The sequence below is a fragment of the Aegilops tauschii genome, chromosome 2, assembly GCF_002575655.3.
Source record: "Aegilops tauschii subsp. strangulata cultivar AL8/78 chromosome 2, Aet v6.0, whole genome shotgun sequence".
NCBI lineage: Eukaryota > Viridiplantae > Streptophyta > Magnoliopsida > Poales > Poaceae > Aegilops > Aegilops tauschii.
The window spans coordinates 453,723,624-453,744,342 of NC_053036.3; the positions used below are offsets into that span (position 1 = coordinate 453,723,624).

Sequence of the window (20,719 nt, forward strand, 5' to 3'; positions counted from 1 at the left end):
TATTGGGTTCTCCCCAGTGAAGTTGGAGTATGGCACTATGGCTTAGTTCTGAGTCTGGGGTTGATTTTTCTTGGTTTGGTTATTATAACAACTGTTACTATCTAATGTGACGAGTATGGAGTTATTTCCATATCACTTGCTCCTCTGTATAATCAACAAAAAAACAGAATGCCCAACCAAAACTCATAAGAATAGACAGCCACAAAGGCCTACAGCAAACTGGGCATCAAGGCGATGCTGCTAAACTATAGGGTGACTGTTCTAGGCAATCTGCTTACACATATAAATGCAAAGATTCATAAATTTCTCAAAAAATTGGCAATTAAGTGTTTAACTCAGGTAAAATAATGGCTGATCTGATCTCAGCTGAATGTGAAGTTTTAGCCATCTAGCAACTTTTCTTTTTCCCGAAGACATTCTGAACATGCCCTGAAAATTGTCCAGCAACCATTCCCCCTTTCCCAAAAGCTACTAAAAAGCCATGACAAGAACTCCATGCCGACAAATTAACATGATTTTTAGCTTCCCCTAAAAAAATTCTGCGGGAGCCTTCAAGAATCCGCAGAGCCAGCTTTACATTTTAAAAAAAATAGTTGTAAAGCTCGACGATCAAACCGATATCCCATGATCGAAAGGGCCCTTGCCTTGAGATATAAAAATCCCCCTCAAGTTTTGTCAAAAGGTGAATGATCAGCAGACAGGATTAGAAGGCCTACACATGACGCTAGAATAAACAATGGTTAAGAGGCTTCAGCTGGAATGCTCTTTAGGGGGCGGCAATAAGTGAAAAAATGATTTAACCTGATGCATGCGCCACATCTAAGCTTTAAGCCACCAAATTTGCTTTAAGATGTTGATTATTACACCAACCAGCAATGAGAAACTGCTGCCCCTCACTGGAGTCTTACTCACCTTTTGAAGAAGCGATGTTGGGAGTTGCTCAACTATTCCTCACCAATGGCAGCTCTGTTTTGGATGACCTGCAAGCACTATTCCTACTGCAAACCATGCTGCAACTTCTTGAGGAGCTGATGGCTAATGATTCAACAGTTAATGAAATTCCCTCCTGCTATGTGCCAAAGCTCATTATTCCAAAATGGGAAAGGCTATGGCCCTGTAGCTGCAAGCAAGTGGTTGCAGGGGGCATCAGCACCTTCTGCTTGATATGCTGATTTTCTGTTGAACCAGCACACACTGAGTTAAGAGTTGTCAATACTCATTGACTTCAAAACTCAAAACTAGTCCCTCCGTAAACTAATATAAGAGCGTTTAGGCATTTCAACAAGTGACTACATACGGAGTAAAATGAGTGAATCTACACTCTAAAATATGTCTACATACATCCGTATGTGATATTCATTTGAAATGCCTAGAAAGACAAGTATTTAGGAACGGAGGGAGTAGTTTACAGAGGGAGTATATAACAACATTGACGCCATAGTACACTGATACTTCAGAACTGAAGAATTTCAAGGCTATCTACAGCTCTACACCATATATATTAATATTCCCCCGGCTTCCTGTGAGAATTAGCTCATATCTAATATCCTGACTTGCATATTTTGTTAACAGAATTTATGCTACAGCATGAGAGACTGAATCCCAGTTCACTGAACATTCCACTAGATTCTCGCGTTCTGCCGCTACGGGATACGACACTGCAGCTCTACGGTCAGTGACCCATACAGTGTACGTCTTTGCTCCAGCATTGCAGTATTGCACGCATGGCAATGATGGTAGGAAAGTTCTGTAGCATCTTCTGGAGGACACCCTCATCCTGCTGCCTTTTCCCAATTTTCTTCTGCAGCAGTGGCAACCCAATCTCCAAACATGGCATGTTCTCTCACAGAAGCCTCTGATTATCAGTAGAATAGATGGGACCATTGGACCCAGGAAAACCTAAGTACCCCCTCTTTGCAGCATAGTTCCAATTTTTAAATCGGTTCAAGTATGAAATCCAGCGCCAAAGTGCGTACTAAGACTCCCCGAATGTTTAAGGACGGTTATGCCGATGTTTTTCTACGATAAAGGCTCTGAGGCCCCCCATTTTGATTCCATCTTCTTTGTGTGCAGCTAAAGCATGAATGGGTGAAGCTAATGATTTACCCCACTCTTATTCCCCCCAAAAGCCCACTAACACGCTTGTTTAATCAGTGTTTGGGGGTATTAAACTCACTGCCTCTCTGTGACACCTGTCTTGTTTAAGTTTTTTTACAGCTAAAAGTTGGACTAAAGTGGTTGGAGCTATCCTAGTGAACTGATGGAGGATCTGGTTCCTGCCAAGGCATTCTATTCGGCTGCAGGTGGGAAGCTGCCCCTGCACAACCACCAAAGATCAAAACACATCCCTGTCCTGTATAAATCTCTGATCAGTTGCTAACTTCTGGTGGAACTAGCTGCTGGCATGGAGCCGGATCACAGAGGCCTGATGGCGATCGTGCGTGAAGAGCCGCCGCCGTCGGAGGAGCCGATGGACCTGCTGTCGAGCGCGTGGTGCAGCTCGGCGATCCAGGTTCTTCAGATGGGTCCGAAGGAGGAGGATCGCTCGCTGGCGCTGGTGGAGCACCCTGTCATGGGGCTTGATGATGATAGGAGAGACCTGTCGCAGCTGCAGGTAAGTGTAGGTAACTTCAGTGTACTGTAGCAAATAACATTTTGTCAGGAGATCACACTCAGGATATGGATGCGCCGGGTGGTTTTGCAGAGGAATGATCGTAGCTTGGTTGTTGACGACAGCGGCTTCGGTGGCGCGGCGCAGCCGCAATGGAAATACGAAGATCTGAAGGTACAAAGTTGATGCGACCATGGATGTTCATGGTGTATGTGCAAGCTTTAGTATAGCCTGATGGTGTTAACTGTGTGCCTTTTGGCGGTGTTTTTTCAGTCATGGATATGGCTGCAGAAGGCCATTCACCCGGAGCTGGACTACGACAACAAGAAGAAATGGGTGAGTGAAAGGATTTAGGAGCCGGCAGGTTTAATTAGCACGATTTGCTCTTTGCAAAAACGAAACGTGATCGTGATGCAAATGGAACGAATCGTGCAGTAGAAGAAGCCAGATAGCAAATGGTTTGTTGATTGATTTCCAATTAACGCGCGGATCGAGGAGATTTAAATGGCACACGATATGTTTCCATGATTTTGCTGGATCTTAAATATTTGAACCTGGTGCGTGTGGACGCAGCTCCCGCGCAAGATGGCGGCGCCATGGAGCGGCATCTCGCTCAAGAAGTGGGTCAAGGAGCGGAAGCAGAAGCGCAAGGAGGAGGCGCGGCTGCACAAGGCCGAGGTCCACGCCGCGGTGTCCGTCGCGGGCGTCGCGGCCGTGCTCGCCGCCATCGCCGCGGAGAACTCCGCGCCGGCGGCGCGCGGCTCGGCGTCGGCGTCGATGAGGGAGACGGCGGTGGCATCGGCGGCCGCGCTCGTGGCGGCGCAGTGCGCGAAGGTGGCCGAGGCCGCGGGCGCCACGCGGGACCAGGTCGCCGCGGCCGTCAACGCCGCCGTGGCAGCCACGGACGCCAGCAACGTGATCACGCTCACCGCCGCCGCCGCCACCTGTAAGCCCTCTCGACCGGCCGGAGACGTTTCGAGATGTGACATGGTTCCAAAGAATTCAGATCACGAGATCATTTCTTTGCGCGTTGAATTGACAGCACTGCGCGGCGCGGCGGCGCTGCGAGGAAGGCGCGGGGGCAGCGGCGGGCATGGGCAGGGCGAGAGGGCGGACCAGGGTGGCACGGCGCCGTGGCAGGACGACCTGGACTTCGACTTCAACTACGCGAGGTCCAAGGCGGCGCTGGCCAAGGGCGACGAGTTGTTCGTCGCTATGCCGGACGGTAAGCCGGCCGCCGTACGTCGCATCAGTTACCCAACGTACGTCGTGCATGTCGTGCCATGACCGGTTGCCGTACGTGCAGGGAAGTGGAAGCTGCACACGGTGTCCGCCGCCACGGACAGGAACGGCAAGGTCGTCCTCCGGATCAAGAAGATGAACTTGGTCATGCAGGCCTTCTCCAACGCCAAAGAATGTAAGCAAATACCAGAAGTTGCATGAAGATCGAACACCCTTTCCCTTTTCTTAATTCTTTCAACACGTTTGGTACGTCGGCAGGCGTGGTGGAGGACGTCCGGCCGTGCGCGCCGGAGAAGGCGAGCCGGGAGGAGGACGCGACGTACCCGGTGGAGGTGAGGACGAGCAGGGGCAAGGTGGAGCTCCGCGCCGACGACTACGCCGTGTACAAGAGGTGGGTCACCACCGTGACGCACATGCTCACCTCCTCCACCGCCATCACCATGCGCAATTAACCATCGATCGATCCCGCCACTGCCGACCGATCGAATCCAATCCACTGACGTACGTGCGCGACCGGAAGTAACAAAGGGGTCGTACGTGTACATGTGTTCGATTTCAGATCTCACGCTTCTGGTTTTAATCCCCTCCCAGATTGATGTGTAACTAAATTTAGCCTCTTGATGTGGTGACTTTGTCAATTTTAAAATTTGTTGGCTCGGTCTTTAAGAGGTGCTCGCAAAAATAGAGTGTGGATACTACCTCCGGTCATAAGGGATGAGTGTACGCAAACATTTGTGTTTGTATTGTTTCTAGAAAATGCACCAGAGCAACTCTAGCAAATGGGCAGACTCTCAAAAAGATAGAGTATTTCGAGTGCCCTCCAAAATCAAATGGTTAGGTTACTTGTGGTGGAACCAACTCATTGAAGATATGCGTTCATAATGGTGAGTATATGCCAGCATCATGTTTGTATTGTCCTAAAAAAATCAGACTCTCTAAACTAAAGTGTCCACTTTTTTTTAATGTGACACTGTTAATGGGGTATACTCCCTCCGTTCTTAAATATAAGCTTTTTTAGAGATTTCAATATGGACTACATATGGAGCAAAATGAGTGAATCTACATTCTAAAATACATCTATATACATCCATATGTAGTATGTATTGAAATATCTAAAAAGGCTTATAGTTAGAAACGGAGGGAGTATTTTCTCTTCATATACTTGCCCCATCCAACCAGTTGCACCCAGTGGAGCAGGAGGTCGCGCAATCGAGCCAGTGACGGTGCCAGATGGGGAGGTCGACAACCACGTGGAGCTCAGTGGAGGGGAGGGGGCGCTAGGCGGCCGAAAATCGGTCACTGGGTTAACATGGTAGCCATGTGGCCTCAGCTAGCGCCTGAAGGTGACGTATGTGAGCTGACAATGTCGATGACGCACTTAAAATGGGGCATAGAGAGCTGAAATTTACTACCTCCCAAAACCACAAGATAGAGAGGCTCTATATTTGCCCCTCTACCTCTAAATTTAAAGTCTAAGTGGTTCCATTTTAAAAAAAGAAGTCTAAGTGGGTGTTTTTACATGACTCTCTATAATTTGTAGGGATAGAATAGTGTGTTAATTTTTTTAACACGTTTTTTTAATTTTGATAGTCCTTTTAAAGTATGGAGGAGTATGAAGAATCTACTAGAGCCCACTTTGATTTGCGAAATTGCAAAAACTTAAGAGCAAAAGATATGCATGCTGCTACAAGATTTTGTTCCCACCAGAGGTTTGAGTTGATTGCACCAAAAACCAAAAATTATTGGCACGAGGTTTGGGTGGACGAAAATTATCCTATGAAACAATTTTTCTTAGGAGAAAATTCTATACCATATAATCATACAAATTAAACCAACATAAGAAAAAATCTATGGATTCTATTACTCTAAGCCCTCTTTGATTTGTAGGATTCTCGGAACTCGGGAATAGGAAAAATACATGATTAGAGGGGCATGCCCACTTGAAAAAAACATGTTGATGTTTGACAACATAGGACCTTTAGGAGGTTGGCTAAAGTGTGGAGTGGGAATATAGAGGCTTTCCTTAGGAAAAATAAGAATGAGCTTATGATAGAATATGATAGTTTAGATATTAAAGTTGAATCTCAAGAACTCTCTGATGATCAGAAAGATAGGATGAATAGTATTTTTTAGAGAGCTTCATGAAGTTTGGCGGGTGGAAGAGATTGAATCTCGGAAGTGGTCTAGGGACAGAGAAATTCTTAAGGGGGGTAGAAATACTGGATATTTCTAGTTAGAGAAGGAGAAAGAAACTTATACGTGTTTTGGATGGTGTCGATGGTCCTTGATAACATAGGAATGCACAAGATTGTTGTAGACTATTACAAATCTTTGTTTAGATGGGTGCCTAGACCTAATATTAATCTTGGGGAGGATTTTAATAGGGGTTCTAAGAAAGTTACTCAGGAAGAAAATATAATGTTAGAAGCCAAATTGTCTGAAGAAGAGATCAAGGATGCTATTTTGGGTTCTTACTCAGATGGGGCCCCTGGCTCTGATGGGCTCCCTTTCTTGTTCTTCCAAGTATATTGGGATCTAGTTAAGAGTGGCTTAATTAGGATGTTCAATGCTTGGTACAATGATGATTTGGATCTATATAGACTAAACTTTGCCATGATTACCTTGATACCAAAAGAAAATGAGTCTAGGACTATGAATAAATTCAGGCCCATTAGTTTATTAAATTGTTGTTTTAAGATCTTTGCTAAAGTTCTTACAAATAGGTTAGCTCTTCTTATTGGTAGATTGATCTCTGAATTCCAATCTACCTTTATTAGAGGCATGTACATACTTGAGAGGGTGGTTACTGCCCATGAGATTGTACATGTTGTACTCTTCTGGTCAACAAGGTTTAGTTTTTAAGATTGATTATGAAAAAGCTACTCAGATTTGCTTTATGAGGTGCTTCCTCTTAGAGGGTTTGGGCCTAGATGGTTGGGTTGGATTAAGTTTAACCCAAAATGTCTATTGGAGTCAAGTTGAATGGAGAGGAGAGTGATTTTTTTCCTTACTGGAAAAGGTTTGAGACAAGGGGATCCCCTGTCCCCTCCCCTTTTTAATCAAGTTGTGGATGTTTTCTCTAGGATGTTGGTCAAAGGTTCTCAAGCACGGTTGATTAGGGGGTTATGTTGTAATCTAGTTAGTAGTGGTGCGATCATGTGTCTCCAATATGTAGATGATACCCTACTCTTCCTGGAGAATGATAGTAGGGTAGCACTTAACCTTAAATGGATTTCGATTTGTTTTGAACAAGTTTCAGGGATGAGGATTAACTATCATAAAGAGTGCTTTAGTTCCCATTAACGTGGAGTCTAATGAGTTGAATCCCTTTGTACACATTTTTCAATGTGTACTAGGTGAATTCCCTATCAAGTATCTAGGGATTCCTTTACATTTTTACAAGCTTAGTAGAGAAGATCTTTGATAAAGTTTTAGCTAAAATTGCGGGTTGGAGAGGAAAGCTCCTCCCTTACTTAGAAAAAAATACTTTAATTAGATCTTACTTAGCTAGTGTTCCTTTGTATTTGTTAACTATTTTAAGTTCCCTAAAAGGGATCTGGGTTAATTTAACTCTCATATGACTAACCGCGTATGGAGTGATAGTGAAGGTGCTCATAAGATTCGCCTTGCCAATTGGCTTTCTATCTATATGAAGAAGCAATAGGGCGGCATGGGTATACCTAATTTGCAGGACATGGACATATGTTTAGTGGGTTCTTGGATGAAAGGATACATGGATGGGGAGGGGTCCCTTTGCAGGAAGATAGTAGATAATAAAGATAACACTAGGAATATTAATATTTGTTGCTCTCATGATAATCACCCTTCCAATTCTGGAAGAGCTTTATGTGGGTTTTTCAGGTTGTTAGAGTGGGTTACAGATGGTTTCTTGATAATGGTAGATTGATTAGATTCTAGGAAGATACTAGGTATGGCAATGCCACTCTTGCCACTGAATTTTAGGACGTATACTACTTAGTTATGAGAAGAACAAAACAATTACTAATCTTTGGGATGGTTGGGAACTTACTTAGGCTTCAATTGCTTGATCTAGTGAATATCCTGAAACTCACTTCCTTTAGTGATTGTGAAGATTCTTTAATCCGGCAATATGAATCTAAAGGGTTTTACTCGTTGTATTTAATTTTAGAGGAATGCAACATGTGTTCTTGTCGGGAGTCTGAAGTATCAAGGTGCCACCTAGGATCTGGGGTTTCCTCTGGTTGTTTTCACAAAATAATATCATGACTTATGACAACCTTAAGAAATGTGGAATAGCTAAAGCGCTCGAGTGCATCCACTATACTGAGATTGAGTCAAGTGTTCCACCTTTTCTTTGAATGTTTTGTAGCTAGAATGATTTGGATCGAAGTAGAAAATATTTTTGATATTTCTATCTATAACTTTGAGTCTGTTGCCAAGCTATGGCTTTGTGAAAAAAGATCTCTGCATTTATATGTGATTACATCTGTAGTTTTATGGGGGTAGGAATTCAATGGTCTTTAATAGATGTACCTGGGTTTTTTTGAAATAGGTGTTAGGCCTAATCTCTTGTTATCTACTAGGGATTGAATAAAACAATTCAAGGATCTCCAGTGGTCAATTGCTGAATTTTTGGAACCTACCGCGGAAGAGACTGAAAGAACCTTTTGCCATGGAACCAGACTGATTAAATGCAAGAGCTGGTTTGACTCTGTTTCCTGGAGAGCTGCAGTTAGAAATGTTGTACATGGAGGGAGGAGTGCAGTTTTTTCATTGTTTTTAAGATAGCTCACCATCCATGCCAAATGGTAGGCAGGAGTGCAGTTGAGTATCTAAAGCAGACCCCGCAAGAAGATGATGTTATCCATGTTGTATTTTTTGGCCGGTGAGCTGAGGCATGCGTGCCCTGATGGTTGCTATATATTGTGATATTGTTGTTTTCTTGGTTTTGAGTCTGAACCTGTATACGTTGGGATCTTGCACCGTTGGGTTTGGTTTCTTTTGTTAATGAAAATGGAGCCGTGGTTGACCCCTGATTATCGTTCTTATGTCCATTTTAATTTTATAGGACTAGTATAAAATGTTGATGTCACAGAAAAACAAAGAGATTGTAAAAAAGATTGAAGTGGATGCTCATATGAAATGAAGTACCATGATTTCTTAGGAAAAAATCCTATAAGATTCAATGTTATGAATCAAAGGATTTTAAGGACATCTACAACGCCGACTCCACGCACGGATAGGTAAGCCGGCCATCCAACACTATATCTTCAATATTTATCTCTATTAACTTAAAAAAAACTCCACCAAACACCGCAGCATCCGCAAAGCGCGAACGCATGAAAGGCAACTAGGACATGACTAGTACTCCTAGCCGGACTAACACACGTCGTGTAACTTCCGTCAAATGGTAGCATGTTTTCATTAGTGCTCCCCCCCCCCCCCCCCCAAACACACACACGCACACCATGCAGACATGTGATTAGTGGTTTTCGCCATACGTACTAAACATGGTAGTAGCCTCAAACTCTTGCATGCTAATCACCTTTCTTCCGTCAGCAACGGTCTTTCGTCATCCAGACGGAGAAGAGAGAGGGGTATGTGGTGGCTTTTGATGGATCTTGTGGATGTCTAGAGTCCCACAAAGCTCCGGTGGGTTTGCTTTCGGTTTACGGGAAAATGGACAAGCGGACGCCTTCGTGGACAAACATGGATCTGTGTTGAATGGCAAAGTGCGCCTAAACAGCTCGGTCCAAACACTCGCGAGCCATTTGAGGATCCGTGTTGGAGATGCCCTAACCCTTCAAAAATCATGTGAAATTCCTAATCAAAGTAGCCCTAAAGTTGCCATGGCAATCCTTTGAATCAAGATGCTCTAGAGTTTGCACCCCTCCATGTTCGAGCAGCCTATTAATGCCGCCTGTGTACTGTACGCGCGTGGCATATTTACGTTTTGCCGGAGCTCCGGCACTGAAGACCAGCCAGCCGGGGCGACGGAGCACGCGCGGCTCCCGAGGCCGGTCCCGCAGTGAGGGTGACGGTGTGACTATTCCGTATAACTGGTGTTACACGGAAGCAGACAATGAGTACAACCCGCACAAGATGACGAAAACGGAGTCCCGCAGCATGCATGCACGCGCAGGCGGAGTTAAATGCGGAGAGAGGGGCCGCTCCCGGCCGGGAAAGCTCGGTAGGTGGCGCTCATCTACGCCCATTCCTCCGGCTTAACGCCGGGCATTCATGGAGCCCCCACCCCACCGCTTCCTTCCTCGCTGGATTTAAAGTTGCCATCGCCGAGTTGGTGCAACACGTCCGGCGTCCGCGTGCGTCGCCGCCCCGCCCCGCCCGACGTGTGCAAAGCCCAGGACGGCGATGAGTCCAGGCCAGAGGACGCTTCCCCGATCTCGCTCGCCTCGCCATCATCGCCGTGACCCCATCCCGTCACATGCACCACAGCGACCGGTCGCTAGCTTAGCCGCGCGCGCGTGTACATCAGTACATGTCAGTGAGTATGCATGTCTAGTGCGTGCCGTGAGCGTCGTACGAAGAGATCCGACGCCGGTGGTGGCGCATCGCATTCGCGTGCCATGGTGATGCACGGTGGTGAGCCGCGCCATGCATGGTCTCTGATCAAGCTCTGCGCCCTCTGATGCATGGCCGGTGCACGTATTGATTGATTGACGAGCGAGCAAACATACATGCGCAGGCAGGCAGGCAGGCGCAGCAATGGAGATGTGCATGGACGACCGGCCGGCCGGCACATGCAGCGCAGCAAATTAACCTCTCGGCTGCAGCGTCCATAAAGCCATGTTTCATCGTTTCGGGGATCGGCTCGGACCACACGGCCGCGCCGTGCTCTACCACCCTTTTGCACCCCCGCAGGCCATTTATGTCCACCGTACCACCTCTCCCCTCTCCGGCCCTCTCCACTCTCCACGCCACGGTCCTCCGGTCCTCCTCTCCACTCTACCTATCCTTCCTTCCGCTACATAAAGCCCGGGCAGCTAGCTACCAGCCTCCTCCTTCCCAGCAACGCACCACTCTCAGCAGTAGTCGCCATGCAAACCGCAGTAGCTCCTCCCTCTGGGCGCCTCGCCACGGTGCCCAACCCCATGCCGGCACAGAGCCTCCGCGGCCCTCTCCATGCCAGCCTCGTCTTCGTCCCGGTGCTCTCCTCCGTGACCAGGCTCAAGCGTCCAGGGTCGTCCAAGGAGGGGCCGTCGGAGAGCTGGGCATGCCGCACGCCCCGGTGATCGACCGCCGGCTCTATCCTCCCTGAGCTCTTCTGCGCCCCACCTCTTCGCCTTCCCTCTCTTCTCTGTCACCGATCGTTGGTGTGGTCTTCCGGCGAGTTCTTGCTATCATTCGTATGACAGCTGTTCTTGACCTTGCAAGACTTTGCCCTGCCAAACACCCCTCTACCAGTATTCAATCCCATACTCATCCATACCAACCCTCTCATCTCCCGTCATCCCGTCTATCCCTCTTGAGCTTTTGTGACTGCAACATCTAGCAGTAGATCGAGTTTGCGCGTGACGCTGCTATGTATCTTTGCCCAATAAGATCGTGTGTTTAAGTTTCTGTGGCATCTCGTGTCACCGCTTCAGCCATCTTGGCTAGCCAGTATTGTATTGCTCTTCACCTTTCCGGTGAGTTGATGTTTAGTTAGGTTTTTGTCTTGGCTCAGGTTGTTGTTTGTTGTGTCCGCGAGATAAAGCCAGCTAGCCAAGATTTTACTTGTAAGCCTAATGTTGTAATGCGTGTCCAGTTTAATTGCTGTCCCATCTTATGTCAGCATTTCAGTCATCTTGGCTAGTATTGTATTGCTCTTCTTTCCGATCCGATCAGTTGCTGTTTAGTTGTTGTCTTCCTCGGTTGCTGTTTGTTGTCTCAGCAAGATAGGCTAGCTCAGATTCTATCTATAACCAAGCTTAATGTTGTAATGCATGTGGAAGTGGAATGAACTAGTACTAAGATAGCATTGTCCAGTTGCAGCTTGAAACGTGCAGGTTAATTATCACAAGTTGAGTGCAGCATAACATGTGCGTCCAGCGTCCACGTGAAAGTCAGAGCAGTCTTAATTTGCCGGGCATATTCGCACGCTTGTACGTGCAGTAGATAGCGCCGTTTATGTATGGTCTGCATCGTATGACTGGGCCCTGTAATGTAATGAAGGGCATGCGCAGCAGCTGACCGGCTTAGTACTGACGGGCACAACCATGCATAGTTGCATACAGAACGAACGCAAGCATGCCTTGGTCCATTCAGACATCAAAACTCACATTAACTAGCAAACAGATCTAATGTCAAAAAACGTTTTACATTACGGGACGTTTTTTACACTACACAAGTATCAAAAAAGGTCTTACATTACGGGACGAAGAGAGTAGCTCTCAGTCTACCGTTTACTGAACCACTCTGTAAACCTAAAACGTCTTATAAAAAGAGTAGTATCTAGTAGAGTATGATTGATCGTACCACACAAACCATTATGCTTTATAAACAGAGAACCAAGTCCTGCCTTAAATCACAAGCATGTTCACTGCATATTGATACGACTCGACAATCCATTCGTCAAACACAAGTAGTTTCCTTACATGCTTTATAAGGATTTTTTTTCGGTTTCCTTGTGCTTTTTTCTCTTGCAGTGCATGTCGCCGTTTACTCATGTTGTGCACCGTATGACTGGGCCTGCAATGATGGGCATGTGCAGTAGCATTCTTAATAATGTTGTGCCCCATCTCACTGGGTCTTGGTACGTGCACGACCATGCATACAGAACGAACGCTACTCCAGCCATTCAGAGGTCAGAACTCACATTAACTAGCAAACAGGTCTAGTTCTCAGGCTCGCTTCAATCACTGTTTGCTCAACTCTGGGAGGAAAAATAGAATGACCGATCATACGGCAGAAACTAGATTGTCCAATATGAGCAGTTTATGCTCTGTAAACAGAAAACCAAGTCGTTATATCAGCAGGTCAAATGAAATGCAAGGCAAGGCATCTTTTCCAGAGCATCTATACGATGCATATTGGCCGCTTATCGACATAGCCCCCATTTGGTTCCCCATATAGCTAGCCATTCTAAATCCCAGGACAGACATGCTAGTCAAGCAATGGGCAATGAAACCTCATTTCAGAATATAATCCATTTAATAAATGTGAAAAGGCATGTCTCAATGACAGAATATATAAGCATGCTGAATTATTAGTGCAACATAGAGAAAAGCATCACTTGTTGTTCTGCAGCGATTTGCTGGAAGAATAGTACTACATGGCAGGAGCATAAATTCCAAGCCAGAAGACAGTAGTAGCGCTGACGCGAAAGCAATTGAGGAGACTCTCAAACAGATGATTTAGAGGGGCCCTGCAAATGTCCCGTTCTCCCTCTGCTCGTTCCACTTCTCAACCTGATTCAGTGAGACCAAAAAAAGCTGATGACACTAAAGAAAACAAGGTAATGTTGCTACTGTTAACAACATAAGTTCCATGAATTTGCAAAGGAGTTGCTCTGAACCAAAGAGACTTGAAACATTCATAGATATGGTCCAGCAGGCCAATATCACTGAAGCACTGAGGCATAGGTGAACTGCTCGGCGCAAAGTGCAAAATTCAACATTGATTTTCAACCCTTGAAAGGCTAATATATGAAACGGCCAGTTGGAGAACAAAAAGAAATACTCGAGCAGGCATAGTGAATATATGCGTCTCAGAAACAATGTTCGGCATTGTTGTAGCTGTATGATAAACCAAGCCATTGCCAGTTTCCCAAATGGAAGCAATACAAGGCTTCTGATGCGCCCTTTGTATTTCATTTTCCAGATTCACAAATATACTCATTTCATCAGGTCAATTCACTTGCAAGAGAAGTAACAGGTTTAGGCTTGTCGAATCCTAATTATTCTACATTAGCAGTTCCTTTTGTTCACTGTGACCGCAGATGCAGTCTGCAAATTGCTGCTATAGATATTATTACTGCTAGAGTATCCAAATAACTTTAAAAGGTTAATAGTAAAGTCAAATCTTTCCCTAATAATAATAAAGCACGGGTTGAGTCTGTTGGGTTCACCGTCGTGGCGTTTTTGCAAAATAGCCCCTGTGATTTAGGGTATTCAACCCGCCGTCCGTATATAAGTCAACTGAACCGGTATATGGACGGCGTAAAAAAGATCACCCTACCTCCCGATCCCATCTCGATGACCTCCAGCCTCCAGCGCGCCGCCACCCTCCCCCCGTCGCCCGCGCCGCCACCGACGCCGCGGCCGTTGCCAGGTCCCCCGCTCATGCTACTATGGTGCCGCGAAGACAAACCAGAATGCCTACGACCCCGACTCCCTCCCGCGCCGCCGCCGCCGCCCTTTGCGCCGCCACCCGGGCAGCCCCTACCACGGACGACCACCACGGGTGCGCCTTCCTCTCTCAAGACTCCAGCTCCCCAGCGCCTCCCCTCCTTTCCCCCGAGTCCAGGACCACCAGTTTGGTGGAATTCCCCGTCGCCGCAGGTCATGGTCGACCGCGCCGCCGCCCTTGGTCGATCCGAACGCCGCGGCGGACAGCGGGCTGCTGTGCTGATGCACCGGGGTGTAGCGCAGCTCGGCGGCCTGGCTGCTGTGGTGGTGTTGGTCGCGGAGGACGGGGAACCAGCGGCAGGGAAGCCCCGGCCTCTGCATACAATGTCGACCTTAATTACAGATGTTTCTGTGTTTGTTTTGGATGAAGTGGACTGCTTGCTAGAGAGAGGATTCAGAGATTAGGCCATGTATATCTTTGGCACGCTCTCATGTCCACAGATCATGATGTTTTCAGCAACAGTACATTCAGAAATTGTCAAACTCTGTCTTACACCATGATTGATACATGGGGTATTTCTTGTGGGAACCTAGGTAAACCAAACAAATCAATTAGAGAAGTGGTAATTTGGGTGGAGTCTAAGCAGAAGAAGCTGAACATTTTTGAGATAATGAAGAGTAAGCAGTACTTCAAACCTCCTGCTGTTGTATTTGTGAGTTCCAGTGTTGGTGATCTCTTGTCTGAAGCAATTACTGCTGCTACTGGGTTGGAGTAATTTCCATTCAGGGTTAGAAAACAATGAAAGAGAGAAGAGAAAGATTGAGACGGTTTCTCACTGGAGAAGTATCTGTTGTTGTTTGTACACGGGTCTTGGGATGTGGAATGGATCTTCTGAAACTACATCAAGTTTTTGCTTGACATGTCAAATTCCATTGACAAATATATTCACCAGCGACACATTCAAGCAGTTGAGTTACATTCATAAAGGTGCTACTGCCAAGCCTGGATTCGATTGGAGAATCCTCCAGTATGAGCAGCGTCTGCCCACAACCGTTGTGGATCGGGAATGCAAGCCGGGTCGCCTCCACGTGGGCTGTTGTTGCAAGGTCACGGTGCTGCACCTCAGCTAATTCAGTAGGGGTGGTTCATTCCCTGTCCAAGTGTTTATTATTGATCATTGCTGCTTCATCTGTTTATTCTCATCTAGCTCATATATTTAGTGACTTTTTCAACGTTTGGCTAATTCCTTTTTATCTTTTGAAGCTTTGCGGTGAAGGCGAGATGAATTTAGAAGAGTTCAATTTAGATTCAGTGCAGTGTGTTCCCCGGAAAGAAAATAGATTTGGTGCAGTGTCTCTCGCCTATTGGACTCGGTCTATTACGCTTACTAAATATATACATCTATGTTGCAGAGAATGGCCACATGGATGATGCATCTCTTCGCAAATGCATGTTAATTCAGTGAAAAAGTACTACTGTAACTATGACTATGAGCGTAGATGTCCACTCTTGATTTTTGGGAACCACTTTAGATGTGATCATTAGTGTTGCTTCACACCTTCTTGACATAACATAATGTGTGTGTGTGTGTGTGTGTGTGTGTGTTACTAATCTGAAAGTCGAACCTAAGCACTGTTAAGTGGACTTCATGGAATTATGATATAATTGTTGATTATCTCTCTTCCATCACAAAATCCAACTTACTATGTTTTTTTTTATCACGGAATGACTGTTCAGCCACTGTCAGACTTTTGTGGTGTGCCCTGGCTGACAAACTGTGCTTTGCCAGCCTACTGGAGGGAAGGCAAGGTTCACCAAGGGATGATCCTTTCACCGGAAGGGTGATTAATTTGCATGCCTATAATGGAAAAATTAAGCCCTTCTGAACATTGCTTTCTACTACTTATCCTTGATGTTGGGAGGCCGACCAAAAGGGGTATGCTTGGGTGCTGAACTTGGAATGGGATAATAACACTATCTGTTGTTACATTCTGATTTCAGTTGCTTTCGGGTTTTAGTTAATTTTTTTTTACATTTTAGCATGGTAATTAGCTGGGACCTGACACTTTTGATTTTAATTATTGCAGGATGGTAATCAGTTTTATGTCGGTTTTATCTTCTCAGGAGCAAGCAAATTACTCAACGTTTTGAAATTCAGGATGTACGTACTGCAGTTTCAGAAGGTCAGTAATACCCAATGCATTGCCTTCCATGTACTATCTTGGTATGTTCTCATTGATGATCTGTACACCAACCCCATTATAATTTGGTGCCTATGTACTATTTTATTCGGCATCGGGTTTTAAAACATTCAGTACCATTGGTGCAGTTTGATATGCAAAACTTGAGTTTACTTGTGTTTTGAACCAAAAGAAGGCTATGTGTATGTTCAAGTTGCCAAGCAAATGTCTGAGATAAATCCCAAAAGAAACTCATGTTTCTCATGTTTTCCTTTCTTGGTCAAGCAATGCAGGTTCGCAATAGAGTTTTCATTAAGGAAGCACCAAATCTTTTATAGCTGCAAATAAAATATTTTCTTCACACATACACTAATTAGCTTTTCCAGATGAGCAGACGATTTAAGTCAAGACGAGAAACGAAAACTTCACTATTAAGAATATTATACTCGTTCACTATCTGATTGTTTTTTGAGTGATGAACTCCATGCTGATTGCCCTTTGAACAATCTGAATATGAGAGCATTACTCTATTTCTTGTTGCATCACAGAAAATGAATCACGGGAGTACTGTTGCCTGCCATCTTAGATGGAAAATAGATATATGGTATAGAGAAATTCATGCTAAGCATTGATCAAGAGATTTGATGTCTGAGCTACTAACTTAACTGTAAAACTGTGATATTTTTGTCCTGTTGCAACGCACGGGCACATTTACTAGTAAAGAGAAACTCATGTGCTACTTCCTACCACTACAGAGTCATACGCATATACTGGCAGAAATAACTAACTTGATTCAGATAGATTTGAAAATTGAGAAGCAATGGTCTGGACTTAGATGTAGTAATTCATTTAATATATTTCTTATTCTGGCAAGTTCACGCATTATGCATTGACTATTGCAGTGGAAACAAGGACCATTTAATTCAACTTCTAAAATCTACTGAAAACTAAGACTGTGCTGTTTAAAATCAAACATCAACATATAGTGCCTTTGCAGTTGAAGATAATGATAATGGTATAGCCACAGGGAGCAAAGCCACTCACCCATTCAGCTGGGCAAAGAGATCGGTAGTACTTGGCAAATTTCTCACATTCAGCAGCTTCATCCCCCTTGGCACTCACACACCTAGTTTCATGAAAGTTCAAATAGTTAAGAAATGTTGACCATATTTAACGCATGTAAGTTGTAAAGTTATTGCACCATATATACCTGTGGAACTCAACATAGCGAGTAAAACAATGCCTAGTTTGGTTGGTTGTAGGAAAGCGGAAGTCAGCAGGTGCTGTTTTAATCTCAATCTGGTAAACAAGCAAAATAATATCGGTAAGCTCGGGACGGAGAATGGAGAACAGAAATAAAAGTAACCAATGATAGCCGATGAGACAACATTTTTGGAAGATGGTTACAAGGTTCAAAATGACAGAAACTTAAAAAAAGGTTATTGGTGAAACTTCCCAACAAACAGTAACCATCGCGGTGAAGTTCTCTAGAGTGAAACATGGATAAAGTTTCCAGCAAACTATCTTGCAGTTCAAGTCAGATGGTGGCATGTATAAGTAAACGGTACATCTGAATCCGGTACATGCGGTGGCGGTAGAATCTTTTTGTAAACACCACTCTCGTTGTACCGCAGATAACAGGAGAACGAGAACCAGACCAATCCAACGAATCTCCTAAACATTAAGCATCCAATGCCCATCACATATAACACTCATCTGCTGTTTTTAAAACAGGATGACAATGAAATACAGCCCAATCAGGCAGGTTCTGAGTCTATTGTCCCTAATACACCCGACAACCAGTAACCGTTGCGTGGCGGTGGAGTTTTCCTAAAGTAAAACATGGATAAAGTTTACAGCAAACATATCTTGCAGTTCAGTCTGATGGTGGCATGTATATATAAGTAAAATGGCACATCCGGATTCGGTACATGCGGTGGTGGTAGAATGTTTTATCTACATACTACTCTCGTTGTACCGCAGATAACAGGAGAACAATAACCAGACCAATCCAACGAATCTCCTAAACACTAAACATCCAATGGCCATCACATTGACATATAACATTCATCTGCTATCTTTAAAACAGCCTAACACTGAAAAACACCGCCGGAGCAGGTGGGTTCTGACTTCTGAGTCTATCGTCCCTAATTCAACGCTGATGACGCACACCGATCACATTACAGAACCAGACAATCCTGAGAATTCACCTTATGTTCAAAAAAAGATCTTGGGAATTCAACGTTCCCACTATTGATCTAGTACGATATACGATCTACCAGGAAAAATCCGTAAATTCCCCAATACAGCAAGACGCTAATCGCGCGAAATGGAACGAAGCCAGCCCCACCAATCACCCAGAACGAACATAATGCGAAATAGAAGAACCTAGGGTCCATGAAGAACACATCTATCGCGACACACATCACGCGCAGATAGGCGCCCCACGGCGCAGATCCACGCGACAAAGAGACAACTCTAACCACGGTGAGATCGAAGAAATGAATGCACCCTACGCTATGTTCCGGGGTGAGACTACAGAAGATTCGTCCGGGAGGGAGAAAGAGATCCTGGAAGGTTCTCTCACCTCGGCCATCTCGTCGGCTGGGAGGAAGCTGGAGATCGGAGGCGAGGATGGAATCGCGGCGTCGCGGAGCGGACAGACGGGGGCTCGACGGGAAAGGGGAAGAAGGAGGAGTGACGGGGCCTGGTCAAGGTCGAGCTTAATATTCGGAGCTGGCCCGTGGTTGTTGTGGGCTGTATGGGCCTAGACAGGCTCGAATGTCCATCGACTTGTCAGACCTTTCCTTTTCCTTTTGCAAAAAGTAAAAAAATCAGACATTTCCTTTTTTTTCGCTCAAAAAAAAAAATCAGACCCTTTCCCCCCTCCAAAACCAGGTGGTTCTACTGCTAAGTCTCGCACGTTACAAAGGTCACTTCCATCTTCGCCCACTACCCGTGCAACACTTGTCGCAAACAAATTATTTTGCACGGATTTTTTCCCACGCACGGGGTGTTAAACATAGGATTTGTGGGAACTGGCTCAACCCTCTAGGGGTGGCCTATCACATATATTTATAAGGTTACACAATATACAGATTACACAATTGGGCTACGTTACAAAATCTAACACCCTCCCTCAATCTCAACTCACTCCTGATGCATCTAGGAGGTTGAGATTGCGCCTACAGACCTCGAACATGAGAGAAGGTAGAGGCTTGGTGAAGATGTTGGCAAGTTGATCCTTCGAGGAGATAAACTTGATCTGTAGTAGCTTCTGTGCAACACGTTCCCTCACAAAATGATAGTCAATTTCAATGCGTTTGGTTCGTGCATGGAACACCGGGTTTGTCGAAAGAAACGTAGCACCGATGTTGTCACACCAAAGAACTGGAGGATGTGACTGGGAGATTCCCAGCTCTCGAAGTAAAGACTCGATCGAGATAAGCTCAGCAGTCGCATTGGCAACTACTTTGTACTCGGTTTCTGTGCTGCTGCGAGAAACAGTGGCTTGCTTGCGTGCACTCCAGGCGATCAAATTAGGACCCAAAAATACAACATATCCCCCATGGATCGCCTGTCATCCGGACACCCAGCCCAATCAGCATCTGAAAACGCAGATAGAACGACAGAGGAACTGGGTCGCAGATGAAGACCATAGGAGACAGTGAGACGCACATAACGAAGAATGAGCTTCACAGCAGACCAGTGCACATCAGTAGGTGAATGAAGATACTGGCATACCCTGTTAACCGCAAAAGAAAGATCAGGGCGTGTGATCGTCAGATACTGCAAGCCACCAACAATACTCCGATACTCCGGTGCATCCGCAGGAGACAGAAGCGTACCAGCAGTAGCTGAGAGCTTGTCAGTGGAGGACATTGGTGTGGGGATGGCTTACACTTGAGCATACCAGCGCGGCGCAAGAGGTCAAGGGAGTACTTCTTCTGGGTGAGAGCTAAGCTGCCGCGAGACTGATGCGCAACTTCAATACCCAGGAAGAAGTGGAGCCGTCCCAAATCCTTAACCGCGAAATCTCTGCCAAGTGCAGTCACAAGAGAGTCAGCAGCCGTTGCAGAGGAGCTGACCAGAATGATATCATCCGCGTACACAAGCAAATATACAGTCACACTGGGGCGCTGAAATAAGAACAGCGAGCTGTCAGCTGTCTACGGAACGAAGCCATGAGTACGAAGGGCCGAAGCAAGGCAAGCATGCCAGGCACGGGGCGCCTGCTTCAGTTCATAAAGAGCCTTCGTCAGACGACAGAGATGATGAGGCCGAGCGTGATCAACAAACCCTGGTGGCTGCCGCATGTAAACCTCCTCTTTAAGCAGCCCATGCAGAAAAGCATTCTGCACATCGAGCTGTCGAAGAGACCAACCATGAGAGACTGCAAGAGACAGGAGAAGCC

The 20,719-nt window shown here is 45.6% G+C and overlaps 2 protein-coding genes across 3 annotated transcripts; one reads left to right on the plus strand and one right to left on the minus strand.

Moving 5' to 3' along the window:
- The first annotated feature begins 2,071 nt into the window (after positions 1-2,071).
- Positions 2,072-4,707, plus strand: LOC109775243 (uncharacterized). 2 transcript variants are annotated; one of them, XM_045233155.1, is made up of 9 exons: positions 2,072-2,088; positions 2,218-2,303; positions 2,397-2,614; positions 2,705-2,785; positions 2,885-2,947; positions 3,185-3,557; positions 3,654-3,836; positions 3,918-4,028; positions 4,112-4,707. In XM_045233155.1, exons 2-9 carry the CDS (start codon positions 2,261-2,263, stop codon positions 4,303-4,305), a joined length of 1,266 nt encoding a protein of 421 aa, XP_045089090.1. In that variant the 5' UTR covers positions 2,072-2,088; positions 2,218-2,260; the 3' UTR covers positions 4,306-4,707. The 2 variants fall into 2 exon arrangements, with proteins under 2 accessions (XP_045089090.1, XP_020189580.1); XM_020333991.4 differs by lacking the exon at positions 2,072-2,088 and having other exon boundaries at positions 2,202-2,303.
- An 8,262-nt stretch (positions 4,708-12,969) lies between these two features.
- LOC109775245 (cytochrome c oxidase subunit 6b-3) lies at positions 12,970-19,032 on the minus strand. Its single transcript, XM_020333992.4, has 4 exons — positions 18,893-19,032; positions 17,516-17,604; positions 17,350-17,431; positions 12,970-13,245 (listed from the first exon to the last, which is right to left on the minus strand). The coding sequence occupies exons 1-4, from the start codon at positions 18,899-18,901 to the stop codon at positions 13,192-13,194; spliced, it is 234 nt and encodes a 77-aa protein (XP_020189581.1). The 5' UTR covers positions 18,902-19,032; the 3' UTR covers positions 12,970-13,191.
- Between the last annotated feature and the right edge of the window lie 1,687 nt (positions 19,033-20,719).